Genomic DNA, 24,797 nt, shown 5'->3' with positions numbered 1-24,797 from the left:
TCCTGCCCGTCTGCGCCCGTCCGCGCTAAGGACGCGCGGGGCGCAGCGGGCCACTTCCGCCCATCATTCTCTGGAAGGCAGGATGCTTGTGTACACCAGTGCAGCGCTCCAGGCGATTGGCCACTCCCTCCCTCGATGTGCTGTCGCACTTAAACATCCTTTGTGTGGCCCTTACCAATGTGCCTGCAAGAGATGGTCGCTTGACCAGTCCACGGGTATTCGAGCCTATGATAACTCCGCCGCCCCATTGGCTGGCATAAGGGTGCCTCGGTTGAGTGATGGTCGAGTTCAGGGTCTGCGGATATTAAATCTCAATACCAGATCTCTGGTTAAACACCATCTTTCTATTATGGACCTCATTACTGACGAGGAGCCGGATCTATTTATCATCACCGAGACCTGGCTCCAGGATACAGACACAGCCATAATTAATCTGGCTTGTCCCCCAGGTTACTCACTTTTTACATGGAACCGGCTGTCTAGAGGCGGAGGTATTGCCCTAGCTTTAAAATCTACTTTTGCGTGCTCCTGGACTGGTCTGCATATTGCAGGCTGCGAAAGCGCCCTGTTTAAGATCACTATCAGTCCTCAGTTCACGCTGTCTGGGATGGTCGTGTACCGCCCTCCTGGCAGCGATGTAGCTTTCAGGGGAGCTTTCCCTGAGGCAGTGAGTACGCTAGCTAGTGATTGCGCTAATTTCTGCATCATAGGTGACCTCAACCTCCATTTTGACACCCAACAGACCGCGGCCGTCAGTGATTTCCTGGCGGATATGGAGGCCCTTCAGCTGACCCAACTTGTCACTCAACCCACGCACGTGGCAGGGCACATCTTGGACCCATTCTTCACCAACTTATCGGATGTCCAAGTCTCGGCTATTTCTCCAGTGTGTTGGACTGACCATTATTTGGTGTCCATGTGGCTACCTCTCCCCGTAACCCCTACTATTCCACCTCCAAAGTGGGTTCCGCGGCGGCATTGGAATAAGCTCAGGCTTGAGGATCTTCATCGTATCATGGCCGAAGAGCCACTTGGCCCTCTGTCTGACGCTAGTCTGGGCTACGACCAATTTTGCAGCTGGATTACTAAGGCGCTTGACAGATTGGTGCCTGTTATTGCAAGTAAATCCAGCTCCAGGCAGTCGAGCCCTTGGTACGACAGTGCTCTCCGCGCTCTGAAGAGCTCGTGTAGGCGGGCAGAAAGGGAGTGGCGGAAGGCGTACGATGCCGTTAAAAAAACCGCGTACTTGGCCGCTGTTAAGCTCTACCATCGAGCTATCTGTAGAGCCCGCGCGGCGTTCTACGCAACGGAATTCCGTAATAGCCATAACCCCTCGAAGACCATCTTTAAAGCCTTAAAAGACTTGATGGCTAAGAGAGCGGCTCTGCCTGTGGATGGTTCCACCTCACAGTGTGAGATTTTGGCTACTTTCTTTTTGGAGAAAGTTAAGAACATCTATTTGTCATTTCCCAGCATGACATTACCACTTTCTCCTCGGAATGACCTCTGCAGCCGCCTGGTATTACATTCTCTCCCTACTCTCTCTTGGGATGGGTTTGTCAAGCTGGCACAACGTGTCAAGTCCGGCTCCCCGGCGGACCCACTCAGACCTGCTCTCTTCAGAGATCCGTCTTTTCAGGGGCGCACGGCAGTGTGTTCATTAATCAATCTTTCCCTGACTTCAGGCACTGTTCCTGCCAAGTGGAAGCAGGCGGTGGTTTCCCCGATCCTGAAAAAAAACATCTTTGGATCCTCTAAAATCGGAAAACTATCGCCCGATCTCATTGCTTCCCTGGCCGGCCAAAGTCATGGAGGCCCATGTTAACCTAGCCTTATCTGAGCATCTGGCCCTGGCCAATGTTCTCGATCCTACGCAGAATGGGTTCTGTGCTGGGCACAGCACGGAGACCGCCCTTCTGGCAATGGTGGAACATCTGCGGAGTGTGTTGGATGCAGGTCAAACGGCAGCGCTTATTCTATTAGATCTTAGCGCTGCCTTTGACACAGTGTCCCATCGCATCCTCCTACACCGCCTGGAGAACATTGGCATTTGTGGCCCCGCTCTGCAGTGGTTCCGTTCCTTCCTCAGCGATCGTTCCTTCTGCGTTGCCACCCCTCCTTTCCAGTCCAAATTCCATCAGTTGGACCTGGGGGTCCCCCAGGGCTCCTCGCTGAGTCCCACGCTTTTCAATCTCTATGTGCGGCCGCTGGCTGATGTCGCCAGGCAGTGGGGCCTTACTATGGTCTCATATGCCGACGACACACAGCTAGCGGTCACGATCAGCGGGGACGCCGAACTGGATGCCCCCAGGTTCCGAGATGGGCTGAGAGAGGTGGCCAGCTGGATGAATAACAACTGTCTCCAGCTGAACGCAAAAAAAACCGAGGTGATGATCGTGGGAAGAGGAACGGACTGCTGGGGGGACAATTGGTGGCCACAGGAGCTCGGGCCTGCCCCCATACCGGTGATGGAGCTCAGAAACCTGGGAGTATGGCTCGACCACACCTTATGTTTTACCACCCACACCAAGAGTGGCAGCATGCTGCTTTGGTGTTCTGCGCGGACTGAGGCCGGTGCTTACATTTTTCGATGCCCCGACGAGACAGTTGGTCATCCAAGCGACGATCATCTCCCGGCTGGACTATGCCAGCTCGCTCCTGCTGGGAGCTAACCAAGCTGAGATCGTCCGCCTGCAGCGCGTCCAGAACGCGGCTGCGAGAGCAGTGGTGGGCCTGCCGAGGTCATGTCCCACGTCCAACACTCTGAGGTCCTTACACTGGTTACCAGTGAAAAGCCGAATCCATTTTAAGGTACTCAGCCTTGCTTTTAAAATTTTAAAAGGATCGGCACCTGAGATCCTCAATAACCTTATATCCCCTTATGTCCCGACTCGCTCCCTCAGATCCCTAGGGCAATCCCTTGCGGTTACCCCGCGTTTCAGGCTTAGCCGGATGGGCGGCCGCTCCTTCCGTGTGAGAGCTGCGGCTCTCTGGAATTCGCTTCCTTTGGAAATCCGCCTTTTAGAGGATCTTCTAGCATTTCGCAGGGCCGTGAAAACCTACTTATTTTAATCTTCTTATGTTGACTCTCACCTTTTTTCCGCGTTGTGTTATGTTCACCTTTTCCATGCGCCAGGACGCTCCTTCGCTGGAGCAGCTGTGCGCAAAATAAATGCAGTTAACATAACATAACATAAACTCAAAAAACATCCTATCCCTTGGCAGCTAACCTCCCTAAACTCCCTACCTTCTTCACCTCTACCCACTACTGGACCCTAAAAAAGTCTTACCTCCACTCACCCCTGAACCCTACAAAACACCTTCCCTCCCTTGAACCATCAGTGAACCTAAAATCCCTTACCTCTACCCAGACTTGAACCCTTAAGACCCTATTCCCTTAACCCTTAAAACCTCCCTTTAAGTAACAATTGTGTAAACAAATACTTACCCGCTTTGTAAAGGTACACATTGTAAAGTCCACTGTGGTAAACACGCTGCAAACATTACCCTCCTTCCTTCCACTCATCCTCCTAGCAAAATACCTCACATTCGTAAGCTGTAGATTTGGATTGGATTTTGTATAGTCCTCTAATGCCCGGAGTCTTGGCACTGCTGCGGTCTTGTGGTTCAGAAAAAAAACGAGGAGAGACTGATCTGCTGATGTTACTAACATGTAAATAGTCAGGTCTTTATCAATTTCCAAAAGGCCAGGAAATCAGAACATTTCCTTATAATTGGTAGGCCAATTCCATGCAGAGGATACAGAGCAGAAAGCTCCTGCCACTCCAGGTGGAACGCTTTGCTCTTTGAAGAACTAGTAGCTTTGCATCGGATGATCTGAACCTTCTGCCTGGAGAAGGCCAGGCAAATAGAGCGGAAATTGCTTGGTCCTGTATTGTGCAGTTCTTTGAAAGTAATGCATAGAGTCAAACTCAAGTCGTTTGGCCATAGGTAGCCAATGCAATTTGACCAAAGCGTGGACTGCTGTGTTTGGGGATTCCAGTAAGGAGCTGACCAGCTGTGTTTTTGTAAAGACTTTTTTCAGATGCCAATAAAAAGGGCAATTCCATAGTCTAACTTGGCCAGAACCAGAGTGGTGACCTGTTTTTTGAAGATAATGGCGAATGCAAGGACAGATCTTCCTTATTATTTTCAGTGTATTAAACAGAAGATGTAACTGCCTTTACTAGACTATCAAATTGGAGTTTATCACAGAGGATGATTCCTAGGTGCTTTGCTTTCTTTACTGGCGTTGGTACCAGTTCCATATTCTGGGGCCACCAGATTGTTGACCAGAGGAATTTCTTTCCCGAACGGTAGGACCTCTGCTTTCCCAGCGTTTAGTTTTCAGCAGTTTCTTTTATCCCATATTCTATTTGGAGCATGCAGGAGTTTATCCTATGTCCAACTTCCGCTTGATTTTTGGGGATTGATACCACAATTTGGGTGTCGTTCGCTGTTGGACCAGGCCCTTTTGGCAGGTTCACCTGAGACTTTTTGCTTTTTCCTAGCCTGTTTCTGGAACCTGGTGGTGGTGATTTTAGGCCTCTGCACACTTTTTCACTGTGGTACAGTGTAAAGTGCTTGAGCTCTCTAATGTAAATGTACATGTATTTATATAGCGCAAATCACTGACTGAGGTCGGTATCTATGCGCTTGCTTAGGGAACCCATCCTGGTATTCCCCTGTGAGATAACCCCGGCAGGGTATCCACAAGGTGAAAGCCAGGCATCCCGCCGCGAGGGGCCGTTGTGGAGATTAAGCAAGCTATTGCCCAGAGTCGCAGAGTGTGAACCCGTGAGTCGAGAAGGCACCGGAGCGAGAATTATCGAGTCCGTGGAATTTTTTTGAGCCCAAGACCCGCCGAGGCGGGGAATTGAACCCTGGTCCAGGGCCGATCTCAGCTTCCGGGTCTGCCGCCTCTAACCCCTGAGCCACACTTCTCCACTCTGTGTATGTGTGGTGAGTGACCTGCCCTCCCATAGGAATGAATGGGGAATATGTATGCCCATGGTAGTTCCTGTTGTGTGGGGAGTGCAGGGTAGAGTTTGATATGTACGAACTCGTGAGATTGAATGCTGCGTAATATATGCGGCATGACTGTCTAGTCTAGAAGTGCCACTTTTAGAGGTTGGCATATTTGTGTAATTTGTGTCTGGCGTGTGATTGGCTGGTGAGCCTGGTCCAGGAGTGCCTGGGCCTGCTTGTGGATTGACTGTCTGGTTTGAGGGTGACAGGAGCTGGAATGCCTCCGGAGGTTGTCTGAGTCAGCCCGTGAATGAAAGGCTGCATCTGCTGCCAGGGAAGTGAGAGGAGATGGCACCAGGGAGTGACTAGCTATTTGGACCATGCAGGAGTTTAACCTATGTCCAACTTCCGCGTGATTTTTGGGGATTGATACCACAATTTGGGGGTCGTCCGCGAAGGGCACCACTGAGAAACCTATGGTCTTAATCAGTTTGACCAAATAGGGCAACATACAGTTGAAAAGGGTGGGGCTCAATGACGAGCCCAGCGGTAGCCCACAAGGCAAGCAGAATTGCTTTGATGTGAAGTCGCCCATGGCAACATGGTTTGTTTTGTTTGTTAGGAAGGCTTTACGTAGCTTCAAGGCTACATCTTATTCCCAGCTCTATTAAACAATCAATCAGAATGGTATGGTTCATAGTATCGAAGGCTGGAGAGATAAAGCAGTATCAATATGGCTTGACCTCCATTATCCATGATCCATCTTGGTTCTTCTGAGGCTGTGAGCAGTGTCTTATGTACTGTGTCTTCCTAAAGCCGTATTGGGAGGGATTCAATATATTATTGCTGTCAATGCAAGACATAAGTTCGTTGTCCAGGGCTTTTCCCAGCAATTTAGCCGGAAAGGGAAGTTTGGAAATCGGCCTATAGCTACTAGGTTCCTGAGGATCGAGATTGTTTTTACTTCCCCATAAAGGAAGGATTGATACCACCTTCCATTTAGAGGGAATGTGTCCCGTACTAATAACTATTTAGGATTTTTGTCAACTGATCTCCAAAATTCCTGGGCGCTAAGTGTACGATTTTAGGGGGCAGGGATCTAGTGGGGAATCCAGATTTGCTGAATTTGATCAGTTTCAGAACTTCATTCAGAAGCGTAAACCTATCCAATATTGTCTCTGATGGTGGCGAGTTAATCATTTGAGGTTTAGGTACTTCTTGGTGCTTTAGAGTAAAGGAGTCAAAGACCATGGTTACTTTATTTAGAAAAATGTTTGCAAGAGTATCACAGAAGGTACTGGTTTTTGTGACCATCTTTGATAGTTTACTGTATTGAAGAGTTCTTTGGCTGAGTTTTCTAATTGGTGAATTTTATCAGTGAAGTACTGTGTTTTTTTTCGCTTTGTGGGAGTCTTCTATATTCAGAAATAGTCCTTCTGTAGGCCTCTCCGACATGAGGATCATACTTTGATCTCCATACTTTCTCTTGTTTCCTACATAATTTAGTCCTTAGGTACTCAGAAAACCAGGGTTCAGAAGGGGTGCTGCAACGATTTATTTTAACTTTCTCCGGTGCTAGTGTCTATATCCTATAACCAAGTTGTATACTTCTGTGTAGCCATTTCAACATCATGGTTCGGATCTTTACTGATTATGGGCAATGTAGATTGAAGGGTCTGCTACAGATCTGCGGTGTTAATTATACCCCATGCTCTAGTTTTGGGGTATAATAGTTTTTTGGGTCCTTGAAAGTGTCGCCACAGCTGCTTTTTGTATCTGTGGTAGATGGATTGAAAAAAAATTATAACATAGCCTAATGGTCTGACCATGCCAAGGGAAGAATGTTAATTCCAGATACAAATTATTCGTAAAAAAAACCATCTAGTGCATGTCCCGCAGATTGAATGGGGCCCTCAACTCTGGTGAAGCCCTAAGGTCTCCACGATTCTTCTGCCATCCAGAGACAACCTCCATTATCAAGTCACCAATATCAATTTCAGTCATTTTCTTGCAATGAAACCGTTACAAACAGAAAAAGCTCAGTTATGAAAAACCCCGCTCCCCCTCCACCCACCCTGAAGACCCACCCCCCCCCGCGCGCGCCACTGCCTGCTCTACCTGTATCATACATATCAAGTGTAATGTACGCCATGCACACCAATGCGCCACCAGTGTCATCACGGCTGTCAATCTGTCAAAGGGGCTGGAGGGCATTGTCTTCAGGTGGCGGATCCAGCTCCAGTCCACGATAGTCCGCCCACCTTTTCCAAATTTTGTAGTGCTTCCGAGGGCAGCCCCTAGCAATAAATATGGGTTGTTCCAACCCCATACAGAAGTCCATCCCATTTTTCCAGGCCATAAGCGATGGAGCTCGGGGCGCCTTCCATGACTGTGCAATCTCTCTTCGCCAGCGTTAGACCCAGTAAAAGCAAATGGCGTTTGCTTATACCTATTGCCCCCTACCCCAGCAATGACATGTAACAGGGCCAGCTTAGGTTCTCTCTGAAGCACCCAGGCCAGAGCCTCATCTAGACATTGGAACACTCCATCCCAGAATCTCTGTAATGCCCTACAGTCCCAGACCGTGTGTAGCAACATTCCTACCTCCGTCCTGCACCGAAGACAGGAGACGCTACCAAACCTTCCGTCCTGCACCGAAGACAGGAGACGCTACCAAACCTGCCCTCCACAAGCGCTGTCTAGTGTAATATGTGCAGTGCAGTTATCTGAATTGGATGAGTCGCAGGAGCATGGTTATTGCCGCCTCTTTAGGACCCTCCAGTGCCTCCACCAAGTCTTCTCCATCTAATTCCCCAACGTCCTGTTCCCATGCAGTTTTAAGCCGTTGCAAGTCTGAGGAGCAGTGTCGCACCAGAGTTTGGTAAATGCTTGACAGTTTCTTATCAGGCAGCTCCCCCATAAAGATTTTAGCTTCATGCGGACTGAACTCAGGGAGTCGCTCCAATCCCGCAATGTACGGTGTTATGGCATGACGGAATTGGAGGTATTTAAAAAATTGTGTACGTGGCATTCCAAACTCGTCCCGCAAATTATCAAACGATTTGAGCACACACCCTGACATAACGTCCCCGAGGGTAGAGATGCCGATCGCATCCCATCCCCAGAAGCCCACCAGGTTGTCCATCTGGGCTAACCGGGCATTATGCCACAACTGGGTTTCTTGAGTAAGAACATTCCACCAGCCCATTCTATGCAGAGCCTGCCTCCACACCCGAAAGACCACCTGCGTGATGGAAGGAAGGGACTTCCTGAGCGGTGCTGAATATATGTGTATGAACGGACGCAGTGCCCATCAAGGCCCTCAACTGCATACGCTGGGTCGCCCCTGTCCGCATACCACCAGGATCCCATGTGCCCAGTCGCCCACAGTCTGCAGACCTCCCAATATCCAAAGCGTGGATTTCTCGGGATTCATATATAGGCCAGAGGTTTCGCCAAATATTTGCAAGATGCGCAGGAGTTGGGGCCCAGAGCGATCCAATTCAGTAAGTAAAAACACATCGTCGGCGTATAGAGCGATTTTATCCGTTCGACCCGCCGACAACCGAAATCCCTTAAGCTGAGCGTCTACACGCACCCATGCTGCGAGGGGTTCCATAGCGAGTGCGAATAGATATGGAGACAGGGGGCAGCCCTGCCGCGTCCCACGCCTGATACGGAAGGAACGGGACACCCCACCCGCACTGAGGCCGTAAGATCTGTGTATAGGAGCCGCACATATGCCAGGAAACTAGGGCAGAGGTTTAGGCGCCCCAACAGGGCAAAAAAATATGTCCAACTCAGGGAGTGAATCGCCCTGTAGATGTCCGCCAGAAACAGCGCCGCCTGCTCCCCCATCCGTCGCAATGCCAATATCGCGACCTGGGCCGGTCTAATATTATGGCGAGTGGCACGCTGAGGCATAAAGCCCGCCTGGTCCGGGTGAACTAGGTCTGTAATGTATGGTTTAAGTCTATTGGCCAAGGCCGTAGCCAGTATCTTGCCCTCTGTATTGAGCAGGGAGATTGGGCGGTAGGACCCGTGGCTCTCCGGAGGTCTCCCTGGCTTTAGGAACACCACCACTTCCGCGTGCCGCCAGTCCGGGGGGAGTGTACCGCGCGCGCCTCTTATCACCGGGCAAAATTGGGGACTCCGCTGCGTCGCAAAGCGCCAAAAGAATTCACTAGGGCACCCATTAGATCCCGGTGCTTTGCCTGGGTTCAAGTCACCTAGCGCTGTGGCTAACTCATCTTTTGTCAGGGGACGGTCTAACAAATCACGAGCCTCATCCAAGACAGCCCTCGGTGGGAAATCAATAAATCGTTGTAAGACCCCAGCCTCTAGACTCTCCCGGGGCGAATACAGTTCCTCATAATCAGAAAAACTTCCAGCCAGTGCAGCAGGTTCTAAGATAGGTGCCCCATCTGGGCTCACTATCCGGGGCAGTGGCTGGGCATGCATGATGCCTTGACACAGGCAATGCAGCATCTCGCAGGACTTATCGCCCCATTGGTAAATACAACGGCACGTGGCCAACCAAGCCTGCTGTAACTCGTCTAGCAATACCGTAGCATATTGCTGCTGCGCCAGTGCCAGCTGCCGCCTAGCTGATCTGCCATCATCCTCCCGACCCCTGCGCTCCAATGCCTCCAGGTCCGCCTCGCGCCAGGTCTCTACACTTCTCCCTACGCGTCGCCGCACACCATGAAATATCTATGCCTCGCAATGAGGGCTTCATCGCTTCCCAAAGCGTTGCCGGCGAGTCCACCGTACCTACGTTGATAGAGAGAAACTGATCAATTTCGCTAGTCATATGTGTGCGGTAGGTGTCTTGCATCAATTGCCAAGCCGACATACGCCACCGAAATGGCTGCCGGGCACAATCAGTATCGTAAACCTACACCGGCGAATGGTCCAAAAGTGCCGGGGCAGAATCTCAGCGGACAACACCCTATTAGCCAACACTCTCGGAACAAACACATAGTCCAGCCTAGAGAAGGATTCCCGCGATGTGGAAAAATATGTAAAGTCCCTAAGTGACCAATGCTTATACCTCCATGTATCCACCCAATCGAGACCCGTGGCCAAGGCCCGCAACTTGGATGCCGGGCCCTCCATCCCCCCCCCCCGGGTCCTGGACGCCAGCAGCACTTCGCCATCTATCACACGAGTCGTCCATGACGTCGTTCCAATCCCCTCCTACAATAGACAGAGCAGTGGGCATGTCAACCCATAGGGACAGCAGCCTCTCTACTAGTGGCCACTGTAAAGGTGGTGGGGCGTATACGCTGCCAAAGAGTACCATATCCCCTCCAATCTCACCCTGCACAAATATATATCTACCCTGCGCGTCTGTCCAGGTGCGTTTATGAGCAAAGGGAACCCTACGATGAATGAGGATTGCCACCCCCCTGGATCCCCTTGTAAACCCTGAGTGGTATGTGTGCGTGAATCCATATCGCTGATGGCACAATGCTTTCGTACCAAGTAAGTGCGTTTCCTGCAATAAGAGTACGTCCGTCCCCCTCCTCCTAGCCCACGTGAATACTGCCCCCCTTTTCACCTTATCCAACATCCCCCGCACATTCCAGCTCATGATCCGTATCCCACCTGGGCCTAACCGCCCTCCCTCACCAACCAGAGACATTTATGTAGAGCAACATGTTGCGGCCTGGCGTTACACAAGCACCATCGGCATATCTTGAGACCGTCAGCAAGCCGCAATTTCAGCACAGACCCACCCTCTCGACGCACGCCCCTCTGCATCCTCAACTCTCAAAGCCAGGCCTTTCTGTGTTTTCTCCAAGGCTAGGACTCTTCGTTAGGGTAGATACATCGTCCTCCACCTCTGATACACGAGTCGCCGGGCCTGTGATGCGTTCCACAGCGTTCCGCAGGTCTTGTAGAAGGAGCATAACATCGGAACAGACTTCACCAATTTTGGCATCTAGGGAGTCTCTGGACTGCTTGATCGCCGCCAAGAGCGCCGCATTATCCAGCACCTGCTGTCCCCCTGGGCCAACCGCCTCCGTGAATCTATCTATTGGCCCTTGTTTGCCCTGGCCTCCACCGGCTCCGCCTCGTGTCATGCTGGCTGCAGTGCGAAGGGCGATGCACTGGTCGCTGTATGGCCTGTGTCTTCCGCAGGCCCGACACCCAAGCGTGTGGCTGCCCACCGTTGTTTACCCACCTGAGGGGGGGGGGGGGGGGTTCCACCTGTCACTATCAGAGCTGACTCTTTATCTGTGTCCCCCTGGCAGGCTCTCTCAAACTGGGCACGAGCCCCACGGTCCCAGGGCGTCGCTGCAGGGGGGTCCCCTCTGGCCGGCCAGCGCTATGATAGTGTTCACCGGGGCCCGATCTGACCCCCGAGACCGTAAACTCCAACCGCCCTTGCCTCACTGCCTGTCACTGGGCCGTCAACAGCAGCAAGTCAGCCCCGGGGGTCTCATCTCTCCTCACTGACCTGGGTACTCGGCAGCGCTGCTCGTCCGTCCAGTCGCGCCCTCCTGCCGATCAGTGTGACAGTGGAGACCTCACAAAATGGCGTCCCCTCTCCTGCTGCCCCCGGGCCGGACCTCCGCATCGGCCCACAGAGTCGCCAAGCCTTCCTGTTGCCGTCCCGCAGGATATGTGGTCCCCAAGACCTTCTGGCTCCCGGGTGGGCCGTGGGTGCACGCTGCGCCGGCGCCCGACCCCAGCAGCCTCCCCTAGCCGGGCCGCGCCTAAATTGAGGCCCCGGCTTTATAGGCCTCGCCAGACCGCTCTGATCGCGGCACTCTGCCGGGACGCTCCACGACCGTCGGAGCAGATTTCTGCGCCGCTTTTAGCCATCGGAAGATGACCCCGGGACCAAGCACCAGTACCGGTAAAGTGGGTACCTTTCAGATGACCAGGGCCAAAGTTATATAGCAGGATAAGTGCTGGCTGGTCGGAGCTCACGCTCTACACGACCGCCTTGCTCGTCGGCTAAGCCACGCCCCCGTCTCAACGATTCTTAATTGGATAGTATCACGGTCCTTCAAGATGCAAGTTGAAATCACCCAGCACTAGGTAACCCGTGATAATGACGCTCTGCTCCATCAGTGTGCTTATGCTTATGCCTCTTGGCATCAGAGGGCTATAAAGTAATATTCCTTTCAGAGGGTAGTTTTTAGTTAACTCAATTTTAAAGGAAAAGTTTTTGCAATTGAGTCAGAACTTCACTCTGGCTTTTAGCCAACTCAAAAGTGGTTATGTTGATAAAGACTGATCAGAGGTAGTTTTCCTGATGTAGTTAACCTGATTAAAAGCGGTCCTATTTACAGAACTGCCTGGCAGAGTATTCTGAAACTTCTAGAGTACAGAGAATGTAGACCTAGTCATACACAAATTCCATACATTAAGAGCAGTTTGAAAAAGTGTATATTAAACTTATGTACACCCCTAGGTAAGGAGAAATGTGTCCAAAATGGCTACAAAGTCTCTGGACATTTTTCAAAGAACTTGTTTAAATGACTTGGTGGGAACCGGAAAAAAGTAGTCAAAAAGGTCAAAACTCCATGTAACCCAAAAAACGAATTAACCTTAAAAAAAACTTCATTGAATGATTTCAGAGACCACTTTGGCTGCTTCTGTGTTTAAACCCAGCAAATCTGGAATTTCTGTAATTAATGGTTACTTACAAGTACACAGATTGCAACAGATTTGGTTTGGAGTATATGCACCTTCAGTGGGAATGGGTTTTAAACCCAGAGTTCTTGAATCCGAGAGATCGGACAAGCACTGGCTGCCATGCATGCAGCAATCACTTTGGAATAATTTAAGAAAATTAATTACATAATGCATACACATGGACTGCCATCTTTCAGCGGGTTTATAACCATGTAGAAATGGCAGCCCACTTATACAGCAGCAGTTGGCTAGTGCGCAAGGGGGGACGGCGAGCTAGGCAAGGGGGCCTAGGGAATGGGTACTTCGGGCCAGACTGGGGACACAAAGCAGCCCTGGTAATTTTGTGGAGTGTATGGGTGGCAAAGGTGTGCACTGTTGCTTTTTGACTGGGGGCATAAATTGCAGCACTATTGAAAAATGGGCATCCAGTAACAAAATCAGCCCCCACTGCTGAAAAACTAGCCCCCACCTTTCCAGCCTCCAGGAGAATTGCCCAGTGGGTACTTTATACAATAGAGCAGGAGACCCAAAGGGTGTAAGAGATTGGAGAAGAATTAGTCCCTCATGCCCTGCAATGCAATGATCTGACATCAGTGGAAGGATACAACCACTTCCAAAAAAAAAACCACATTGCAAACATGGTTGTAAGGACAATAGGATGGCAAGCTAACAAACCAAGAGCATGGTTCTGAAACAGACAACAAAGTCTTTGTATCATGAGCAAGAGGCAGACACAGAGCCCTCTATATTGCAGAGGCATGTTAGCCAATAGACAACTAATGCATGCTGTAAGACCTAAAAAAACAATTAGACATCTGCCACTACCTAGTTGAAACTATTCCAGTGTCCTTCTTGGACTAGAAAACCACCACTCTTATGTACAAACCAAATCCATGCTTCATCCAGTGACTGCATGCCTACAAGCCCCACTCCTCCTGGTTAACAGAGGTGGCCCTTTCAATATTCTGATAAAGAACAAAAAACATGACAAAAGCACTTGAAGCACCGAACAAAGTTAATCTAGATTTTCCCATGTCGGTGAGCTAGCTAGTTTGGATCCCTTCAGCCCAAGATCCCAATAATCAACTCCTTGTAGCACAAATAGACCAGCGGGAACCTTGAAATGCCATGGTGCCTGCATTAAGGTTCTCGGCTGCAGAGATCCCACCTTATTACAATGAGAGCTCACCAAATAAGTTACTCATTAACCCCCACCCAAAAATTGCAAAATGGATGCTGGTTGTCCCATCACCATGAATTTCTAAACCAAGATAGATTAGTAAGCAGATTAAACCATACAGAAGCCAGTATTAATGGGAAAAGAGGAGGCAATAGTATGATCAACTGGTCTAACACTCTGGTGTCTTCTCCGCTGCAGCAGGAGAAAAGATAATTGGCCGACTAACAATTTGGCTCTTTCAATAAACCAGCATCCTTGTGATAACCCTTTTCCTTCCTATAGGTTAGGCTGCAGGGTGGCAGTGAGCCGTACTGCAGTTTAGCTAGTGAAAGGCAGACTAAAAGCTCAGATTGGCCCTTCCTGCATGACTGGAATGCATACAGCAGTAACTGGATGCTCATACGTGGGAACCTTCAACTAACCATGGTCCGAGAAACAAGTGAAGGCTCAATTGGGATGTGACAAAATGGGATTGAGGACCGGCACATGTAAGTCAGGTGGAAGATCTGTAGACCAAATGGGGCGATATGATATGGAATGCGTTTACAGGACAAAGAAGAGTTGCATTCTCACCTGGGGACCTGCTGCAGATAGCGGAGATATTCAATGGTATTTTTACCATAATCTATCTGCTTCTGTCGCCTCCTCAGAGTTGCCTCATCAGTCTCGTACTTGGATGGGTCTCTAGGGATGAGAAAACAAATCACATCAAGACATCAAGAATATACAAAACGCAGGTAACCCATGCAGTTCAGCGTGTGAAGGCACCAGTCACGTAAACTGAACGCAAGGAGTCCGGAATCATAAACAAATGACTTATGGATCAGATCAGTTAGAGAGACACTGTTACAACTGAAAAGGGGTTCCATCATGTTCCCACAACAATTTCTCAACTTGGACTTAAACTTTTCATTGTTGGATAACAAAATAGAACTTGCGGAACAGGTTTCATAACAATGGTGCAAGATCTTCCTGAGCCTGCTGAAAATGGTAGCTGGAGCAATGTTTCCATAGAGCTGTAGGCGGGCCACTGGAATGAAGAGATTCTGCAGCTGCTGCTTTTTTGTATTCTGGATATGCTGCATTTGCCACATAATCCATCACCTTCTGCAATGCATAATTTGCAGGTTTTACCCAAAAAAACAAAGTGGTACCAGCTCAAAATGATGATACAAATGTGGGAATACTTGTTGCTGTGACGTGCAAGGCACTTCACGAAGTTGGACTGTTCACTTTTCAGTTGCATATTGCTATATTTGGGTGTTGAACTAGCCCTAATTAGTCAGTGTTAACATGTGAGAAAATGACTAAATGAACTGATACCATCACAAAATGTGATGCATCAATGCACCATGCTGCATATTTTGCTTTTTGTTGTGGATTTAGTAAAATCTTTGGCATAATGTGTTCCTCATTTGCCACATAATTCTACGGGCCTTGCTATAGGTGTGTAGCATATTACTGCCCTTTACATTTGAAAAAGTAACTTGTGGATGGAGCATTAGGTCCAAGTAAGATTTTTTGCAACACAACTGGGCAAAATTTCAGAAAGGACTCACCTGGTGAGTTCTTTAGAAATATATGCGACCTTGGCTAGAAACTAATTTGAGCTCCAGAAAAAGTAAATTTATCTTTGGAGTTACTGCAAATTCTTTGTAAAAAGACTTTGTTGTACGGAGGGTGACAAATCTGAGCAATTTAAAGCTCGGAGGTCACCCTTTGTGAAAGCTAGAGGATACCCTTTGTGACTTAAAGTAGAATAAACAGATAGATTTGCAATGAGAAATGAACAGCATTACTGGGAACCATTTCCACAAAAGTGAATGTGGAATCCAGTGTACTAATTGGTACTGCTCTTACTAGTTGATCACAAACAAGGCCACAATATTTTACAGAATAAAAACATCTTATGGCAGTTTAAGATGTTCCAAGAAGGGTGGCAGTGGCACACCAGTGTAAACATCCACTGCTAGAGAACAACCCCAATCCATGCGCTAATATCTGAAGCACATGTATATATGTAGGTGGTCTGTATTACATGCATTGTGAATATCAAGTGAACCAGACTGGAAAAGGCCTCCGTGTTCCATTTTAGAATCACTAGCCTGTTCCTGTGCACAAGATGGAGGTAAAGTCAATTTCACAGAGTGAAAGTCTATGGCTGACATCTCTGAAATTGGAGGGATGGGACCTAGACAATTGGAGGGGGTGGTGAGGATACGCACTCCTTATAGATATTAAAGTCCTTTTGCTACAGAGGCCTAATTATTCTCCCAGATTGTCATTTGGCAAATAGCCGGGGGGGTGAGGGGGGGGGGGGGGGGGCTGGTGATGCGGTCCATGTTTAGAGAGATCAGCCCTTTAGAAAAAGTCAGCGTCTTGTCTCGCCCAAATACTGTCAGATAAGGCTGTTGACAACCGGTGTATGAAAGAACCGCAAGACCAGTCCTGAAAGTGCAGACTAATTATACATCCCATGTCTGCTGTACCTGTATTAACCCCTTCGACGCTGATGACGAGCTGGGCTCGTCATGGCGTAGCCTCCTCGCACGCTGATGACGAGCCCAGCTCGTCACGTAAAGTGCGTTTCCGCAAAACCCAACGTGCGAGCGGAATTCCGCTAGCGCGCATGGTGTTAAAGCAGGAGCTATTGGTGCAGTTTTTATTCCTGTGCCAAGTTGTCTTTGGCCAATGAGCTACTCCACAGAATGAACACCTGCTATTATTAAAAAAATAAATTATATATTTCAAAAAGATGTTCTGAGCCAAACCATTACATGGTTTACATTTTTATTGAACAGTTCACTCTACAACAAGACCAGTCTGGCAGAAGGGATCCTCCATAAACAAATAATCAAATGTACATTTATCTCAAGCAAGAATATTTAATTTATAAAGGTTTTAATTTTCATACGGTCAGTTTGAGTTACATAGCAGAGTTAATTTGTATTTTGATATAAAAAAATCAGCTTAACGGGGAGGAGCCAAGTTAGCAACCAAGATGGCCGCTTAGGCTCCCGGCTCCGCCGACCTCCGTATCCTACCAGAAGATCCTGTCAATCCCGATTTACCGCCCGACCTCCGCACAGATGAACAGATGCTCACTCCGATGGTGCAACTCCGAAAACGTATTTTACTTGTGAGACAGAGCTGCGTCGAGTTGAAGTTTGCGGCCTAATCCAGCAGGAGAGCCGGGGCCTCGAGTTTTGACCTGGCCGTGTCGTAGTTGAACAACATGGGCCGTGAGTGGCAGTCAGGGTCCGGTCCACCGTAGTGGAGGTATTTTTTTGTTCACCCGATCGACGGCGCTCATTTTGCCTGACTAACATGGAGGGAGGCGTCCCCTAGCACGACAGTGACGGGGGGGTGGAGGTCCCTGTCCTGCGGACCCGGGGTGGTCCGGCCGGGGTTCAGTGGGTCGGGGTCTTCGCTCAAGTAGCGAGATACAACTGTTGCCGCATAAATCAATCAGTCCCCTCTGACCTCGTCCGGTCCACTCCTTTGTTTCCCCTGAGGTAACCGGCTCAACGGGGGAAGTGAACGATATCGTTGCTGCACGTGGAGAAATGGAGAATTGGACCGGACGGAGAGTGAGCCGTCGTTAAAAACGATATTGGCAGCTATCGGGGCATTGCATTCACATGTGGATGCCCGGATTCACAAAATGATGACCGGCTTATTGGCGATGAAGTGTGTGGAACCGGACCCTGTTACATCTCAGGTATTGCCACAAGCTTCGACTTCGACTACGACCCTCTTGATTTTGAACGAGGACCCCGTGCGACAAGAGGAGCAGCAGCCCTTGGTTGGTCTCCTGGAAAATACTGAACCCAGTGTTTTAAACATATTGGCATACCTACCATCTTCACAGACTTTGGGAGACTTGACTTGCGTCCCCTTCCTGGAGAATCCTGTGGGTGATTGTCCTTGGACTTCTATACCATCCCTTCCCTCTGTGGTGACTTTCCGATCTAGGAGAAAACTATATTGGGACTATCTGTCCATGAAGGAGTGTTCCTGTGCTGCTGAAGTTCTTGGCCACTTGCCGACCTTGAATTGTATTGTACCGCATTTATTCAGACTCTTTTTTCACCTTGATTCCCCTGCTGAAGTAATGGGAGGGGTTCATATAATGATTCGGAAGGGCCAGGGCTGAGAGAGATCGACTGTAGCTGTTATTAAGACTGCACTGGATGTAGAATTTGTGGCTGTCGGTCTCGCGGGCGGTTGGGCGGTGCATTACTGCTCCCCCTAATTTATCCTTTGGTGATTATAGATATTGACTTTTCCTTATAGGGGGTGCAGGTCTCTGGCAGGGGGAGAGGGGACCGGGAGTTTATATGGAAATGCCCTCCCCCACAGTTTCTCTTTTCTACATTTAGAAGTTAGTTAGTTGGGGCGACAGGCACATTGCTAGTGGGGGTTAGGCGATATCCGTTGCAGGGGTGCAGGGTGGGGGGGGTGGGTTTTTTGTTTTCTTTTTGTTATCGCTCATATGGTTTTCCCTATCTCTTTTTTAGTTTTCCTTTACAAGTAACATTGGCGAAATATCCTGATTCTGTGTTTTCGATTCCAATGTCTGGTTGCCATGATTCTTCTGCTATCTTGATTTATGGGTGGGAGGTTCTTGAGGGTCCACATTTAAATTGCTTATCGAATGTAATGTTGTAAGTATTATTTATTTTAGTAGGGGCAAACCCATCAGTCTCTGCTAGCGGGGCACAATTGCTTAGACGGTCAAGCGTCCTGGAGTAAAATCTCTACTCAACTCCAAAGATCTTTAAACAAGCATTTGCAATGCAATAGGTCTCGCATTAGGAAAGTTTGAGCTATTGGTCTTGTAAATGACAATTTTTTTATTTATGTGTTTTTGAAAATAGCTAAATTAATCGCTTTGTCATTTACAATGCCAATAGGTATAACTTTCGCAAATGTGACACCTATAGCATTTGTAATGCAACATGTTTTGTATTTACGTGACTTAGATGTATTGATATTACAAATAATGGCTTTTCATTTTTTTAAATAATTAATACTTAAATAAAAGTGATCGTAATGTATAATGGCAATAGCTTAAACTTTTGTAAATAACTTTTGAAGATTATGTTCAGTGTATTTTATTGTGACGAAAATCCAAGAACAGAATAAAAAATTAACATCTTTTTTGTGACATTTGCAATAAAGCTTGAAACATTGAGAGAAATTATTGCGCCGAGTGGGGCTGTGGTTGCGCCGAGTGGGGCTGTGGTTGCGCCGAGTGGTGCTGAGTGATAATGTGGTGGTGCTGAGTGATAATGTGGTGGTGCTGAGTGATAATGTGGTGGTGCTGAGTGGTGCTGTGGTGGTACTGCGGAGTGATGTTGTGGTGGAGCTGAGTGGTGCTGTGGTGGTGGTGCTGAGTGGTGGGGCTGAGTGATAATGTGGAGGTGCTGAGTGGTGGCGAGTGATAATGTGGTGGGGCTGAGTGATAATGTGGTGGGGCTGAGTGATGCTGGGGTAGCACTGAGTGATGATGTGGTGATGCAGAGGGAAGAAAGGCACAAAAAACGATTCTAACAGAGGGCAGTAAAGCACCCAAAACGAGTCTTAAAATACATCGACCGAGGGAAGACACATCCATAAAATAAGCTACTTGACCTCCCAACAGCAACCTGACCCTCCATCACTGAACTGCTGTATCTTGAACTACTTTTGCCAAGACATGAGTAAACGTACCCCCTAGGCAAGGGCATTGCAAATATCGGCTCTCATGGCATCATGTTATAGCAAATTCCCAGCAGTGCTTTTATCTCTAGTTTTCTGCTAACACGTAGGGGGCTATGAACACAATGTGTGTATCCTGGAAACAACTGAAGAGATAGCGAAAGTGGAAAAGTTGAAGTGTGTTTTCCCTTCTTCAGTTAACACGATGACTTAAGAGGAACAACTAAAACTCCTTAGTCGAGAATTACCGTTGCATTGTTAAACTTAATAGTTGTTTTAAATTGAATATGTTCTACCATCTGTAGCTCTTCCCCCCATTCGTTAAGTAGCAACTAAATCCAAAAGTCCATGTAGCCCAAAAACCACATACAGCAGAAATCACCTGGTCAACCGGAACTCCGGGCAGGGCTTTAAAAGCAAACGTAATCATCCGACTTAAAAAGCTAGCGTGGAAACCACGCGCACAAACTTGTTTCCAGTAAACTAAGCGCCTAGAAAAAACCTGTGGCCACTCGCCCTGCAGGCACACAAAGTGGGCGGGGACGCCCCAGGCACCGACAGGTCAGGGAACTATGTTCTGGTAAAAAATAACACCGCACTGAGAGGCAACTGCGCGGGGTCAGCTGCCCTAAGTGATTAGAGAGGGGGACTGGTCTATCCCCCATAGAATGAATACTGAGGACAGACTGAAGGAAGCTGACGTCATCCAGCCAAATCCTGCGCAGCCGCAGTCTTGCCCAGCTCATGCACCGCAGGGACCACCGTAGCAGCACTGGAGCCCCTGGCCGCGTTGCCCGCCTATCCATTGGGATTCGGGCAGAAGGAGCCCATAAGAAAACAGGGATTCCAGCAAGAAAAGAGCCCGGTAAGTGGGGGGGGCGTGTGTGTATGCAGTGTGCGTGTGTGCCTGCCTGCGTGTGTGTATGTGTGAGTGTGGCTGTGTGTATGTGTGCGTGCGGGACTGCATGGCAGCATGGCTGACTTCCTGGGAATCTGAGATAGGATATGTGCAGGCCGTGCACGCCCACGAGGTGCAATCGGCGGGTGTCCGAACCCTGTCTCAGATTCCCAGGAAACTGAAAACAATAGTTGTCGAGCTAGACTGCATGCTACGCATGCGCAACTCTAGCTCGACCTAAAAAACTATCATGAAGGCAGTGAAATAGCTATGCTCATCCTCCTAAGTATTTAACATTTCCATAAATCAGGCAAAGCAGAGTGCATTTCTTCAGTGAAAGGCAAGAGCCAAACAAAAAAATCCATGGCTGGTCAACAGTTAAAAGCACCAATTAATTGTCTCACATAGGATATGACCTGGAACCTGAGCTTTCCAAAGGAACCAGCAACACACATAAATGTCTCATAATGCATTCATTTCTACTACACTTAAGCATCATGGAAAAGACTGATTTGATAGTTTTGCTATTCAACCCCAAGCACACTATGCGGTGGTTGATTTTTACCCAATAGGTCTATCCTTTTTCAAGGGATCTTCCGTTAGCATAATCCAAAGACATGCATGGTTTATACTGAAGGGCCATGTCCACTGCAAAGGTGCATAAACTAATTTATTTAAATGAAAAATTAATGTGTGCATGTTTAGGGCATTAGTGATGAATGTGGAACCTTTCTCTGACAGGATTAATCTCTAGGTTTTAATCAGCCGTTTATTCGTACTATGCTGTTGGCTACTTTAATGATTGGCGGTTCACTAGAAATCCCCCTAAGTCCAGTGCTAAGCATGAATCCAAAAGCGAAGGAAGCAACTGAACTATGCCAAACACTGAGACAGAGGAAAACTAGTAATGCCAACCATTGTAGACTTATTTTCAGAGATGTTGGGCTGGAGTTGCAAGGTCAATGGGTTACTACCAGCAGAGGTCCATTTCGAATAGAATGCGATCTTGTCTATTTTAGCAATAATCCACCAAAGCTCAAGAGCATAAACATGATGCAACTGCATCAATGTCTACAAGGACATGGTAATGCCAATAATTTTGTTCCTGGCCCCTCATCCATCTGTCCTTACAATTGAAAGCAGTAATTGAGTTATTTGCAAACATGTAAAGATTATGTCTGAACAAATTAGCCAAACAGCTCTTAGCACGTGTGCTTTTGAATTTCCAGGCTACAAGGTACTAATCGTAATTTCTCCAACACCCACTCTGATCGGATTGAAAACTGAAGGCAGCCACCTCTAGCGGTCCATATTTATTCATTGACAGAATCAATCTTTCGTTAACTTCAAGACCAACTAGTGCCAGACATTCTTAGCCTACGAGGATACGTGAACAGGTGAATTGGCACAGACCACAGCCTCTCTTTACAAAGCTTTGATATACCATTCAGATTCTGAACTAGAGGTGAAAGAGCCAGTTAAATTAGAAATGCATGACAATGTTGCAAACATCCTTTAAAGGTGCATAGAAAATAAATATGCACTTCCCTTTCTCTATAAAAATAGAAAATATTGTGAATATCAATCTGCATGGGTTGCTGGTCGGTTGCATCTTTCCATAGCCAAATAGATTTAAAGTCTGCAGCACGTTTTGGCAGAAGTGCAGATCTTCTCATGTTGAGGATGAAACAAGGCATACATAGGACACAAGAATGCATAGAAAATATTGTGCAAATAAAAAAAAATGTGTATTTTTTAGTTTGTACTTCCAGTGGGAAAATTGTGAATGCAACGAATGCTTGTGCATAAAATTAGTATATTTGTATTTTAAAGATACAAGTGCCTGGACGGAGAGCAAGAGATTACGTTTAAATTTGAGTAACACCTATGTTCTATTCCGGTTATTGAAAGTATTGTATGTATTAAATGGTCACAGTATGTTCAGTATACATGTATTGTTTCTATTGTTCAAAACCATATAAGACTATTATACTTTCAAGTGGCTTATTTTCAGTCACACACTAGGGTCATTTTAGAAACATTTTTAAGCAGCATACTTTGGTCAAGCACATTTGAACTCATTTTACAGTGCTTCCTTTATGGAAAAGTTTTTGGGGGAGACAATTTGATCTTGTTGTTCAACCTTAAGATTTGGCTATTTGATTAGTATCTTAATGTAGCTTGCATATTTTTTGCTATTTAGGTGCCCCAAACATACTGTTTTACTGACTGTTCGTACTAGTTTAGCTGGTTACATTATTACTCCAATTTAACAGGTGAGCAACTTTGGTGGAATTCTTCAGGGTGGAGTTTATGACTCAGTTTGGACTTCCTCTGATCCTGCGGATTGAGCCTTCGTGGTAGAACAGAAATAGCCTATGTACCTCCTTGGAGAAAGCACTCGCCAACAGTTTCGAAAATTTATTTGAAATAAAAGGGCACTCCGATTAGGTTACTTTACATGAACTGCATGTTCATCACCAAGGCGACAGGGACTACTAAAAGCATGTAGCATACCAAAAAGGATGCTCCTGAATGTTGCCTTTTATCAAATGAGCACATCTGTATTTGTCATGCTTATCTGTGCCCCAGCAAAGATTGTGCAACGTCCATCTTCAAAACAAGACATTTGGGAAGTAGGTTGTACTGGAAGATAGTTTAAGTCCGTTAAATACTCAACAGTCAAGCAATTTGAAGGTCTAGCTTGACGCTGCCCAATAGAATACTCTTTAAGTGCAAAATAAGAAATAAAGAGTGAGACGTCCAATCTCATTAAGTTAAGAGTCCTTCAAGGGGTACTAGAATGGTCTCAAACGAGAACAAGCATTTGCCATGCAATAGGTCTCGCAGTTAGAGTTTGAGCTATTGGCATTGTAAATGGCAATGCCTTTTATTTATGTCTTAAAAACCAACACGTAAATAAAAGGCATTGTCTTTTACAATGCCAAAAAGTTCAACTCTCGCAAATGCGAGACCTATTGCATTGCAAATGCTTGTTGATATAGTGCATGCACAGTTTGCAACAAATGTACAGAGCTGCATAAGCAACTCTGCTGGCACAGACAGCATACATCAAAGCATGAAAGCACAAAAGGCAACTCCTAAAAGTACAGATGCTCACAGACTGGTATCCTGCATATGGCAAACACAAGACTGATGCATACACAGAACCTCGCAAAAGAACACATATCCAGTTCACTCGTTAGGCAAGTCTGTACACACAGGATAACACATACATGCAAGTTTCGTCTTTACTATGGAGGGCTACGCACTGTGCAAGAGAAAATAAGCTGTCATAGCACACAAGAGTACAAATAAAGTTCTAATCCGCAATACCACAGAGGAGCACCAAGTAAAAGAAGGACATACACAATAGTTTTATTACATTCAAAGCTAGGACTCTAAACATGTACCCAATGTAAACCGCTTCCTGGGCAGCTCCATTTTCATAGCCAATGATTATTTGCTTTAGAAAGAGTGGGAAAAAGCCATCGCAGTATGGGTACTATGTACGCAGCAGGGTGAGGCAAAGTGGTACTATGTTCTAGAACTGTATAAGATAGCGGTTTCTTCTGAACAGAATACCCGCCTTCTTGACTGAAGGCTCTGAAGGCTCTGATGAGGACACAACTGCTCAGGCCAAGGGATCTAATCTCTCACACTTTACCAACAGAGGGGCTGTTATAGGATGAATAGGTGGAATGACGACAAGAGCAGCACAAGTATCAGGCACCGAGATGTACATGACTCCCTGGGTGCACACTGCCAGCCTCGTGCCACCCACTACCACTCCTTGGATCTCCATCCTTTCCTACTGCCTCAGGTGACTCTCCCTGAAGCTACAATGTCTCCTGTGGATGGATAAACAAAACGGTGGCAAAGAGTGCTCATACAATTCCAGAATGTCTGCCCTGGGTCCCCAGTGTGTTGGCACACCCGAGACTTCTCATGATCTTCAATATGTGCAGAGTCGTGAGCAACTCCGACAGCAGTGTCTGTAGAGAAAGCTACACTGTGGTGGCAAAGAAGTAGAGAGCCCCATTGTAGAGGCCTACCTGTCTAGAAATAGAACACACCTCAGCTCATTTAATATCTGGGATGTTACAAAGCTGAGCCCCATCAAAAATCTCACGCTATACCTACTGCAATTTAAAGATTATGGTGAAATTGCAACTCGGCCCGGGTCTCTACCAATCCACTAAATTGGACAAAAAATAAACATTACATATATGTCAGTAATATTATTTTCATGGTACTGTCTAACTGCTCATCCCTTTTTCCCCGTAACACTGTCATGTTGGTGGTTTTAAACCATTCTTATATACAGACTGCTCCACTTTCGCAGAAAATAGGTACAGCCTTCCTGATCGGGTAACTTAATAAATGAGCAGAAAT

The 24,797-nt window shown here is 47.3% G+C and overlaps 1 protein-coding gene across 4 annotated transcripts in view; it reads right to left on the bottom strand.

The window, feature by feature from the left end:
• LOC147703386 (oocyte-specific histone RNA stem-loop-binding protein 2-like) overlaps window positions 1–24,797 on the bottom strand; it is a 68,178-nt gene that overhangs the window by 23,472 nt on the left and 19,909 nt on the right. For 3 of the 4 annotated variants that reach the window (XM_086928918.1, XM_086928916.1, XM_086928917.1), the window contains one exon: window positions 14,375–14,485. The exons of the other annotated variant lie outside the window; for it this stretch is intronic. In XM_086928918.1, coding sequence (XP_086785044.1) covers window positions 14,375–14,485 — 111 coding nt within the window. The remainder of the gene's footprint in view (window positions 1–14,374; window positions 14,486–24,797) is intronic. 4 annotated transcript variants of the gene reach the window in all.

Source organism: Lissotriton vulgaris, chromosome 7 (assembly GCF_964263255.1).
Source record: "Lissotriton vulgaris chromosome 7, aLisVul1.2, whole genome shotgun sequence".
Classification (NCBI taxonomy): domain Eukaryota; kingdom Metazoa; phylum Chordata; class Amphibia; order Caudata; family Salamandridae; genus Lissotriton; species Lissotriton vulgaris.
The sequence above is the reverse complement of the archived record's forward strand: the minus strand, read 5'-3'. Positions and strand labels throughout refer to the sequence as shown.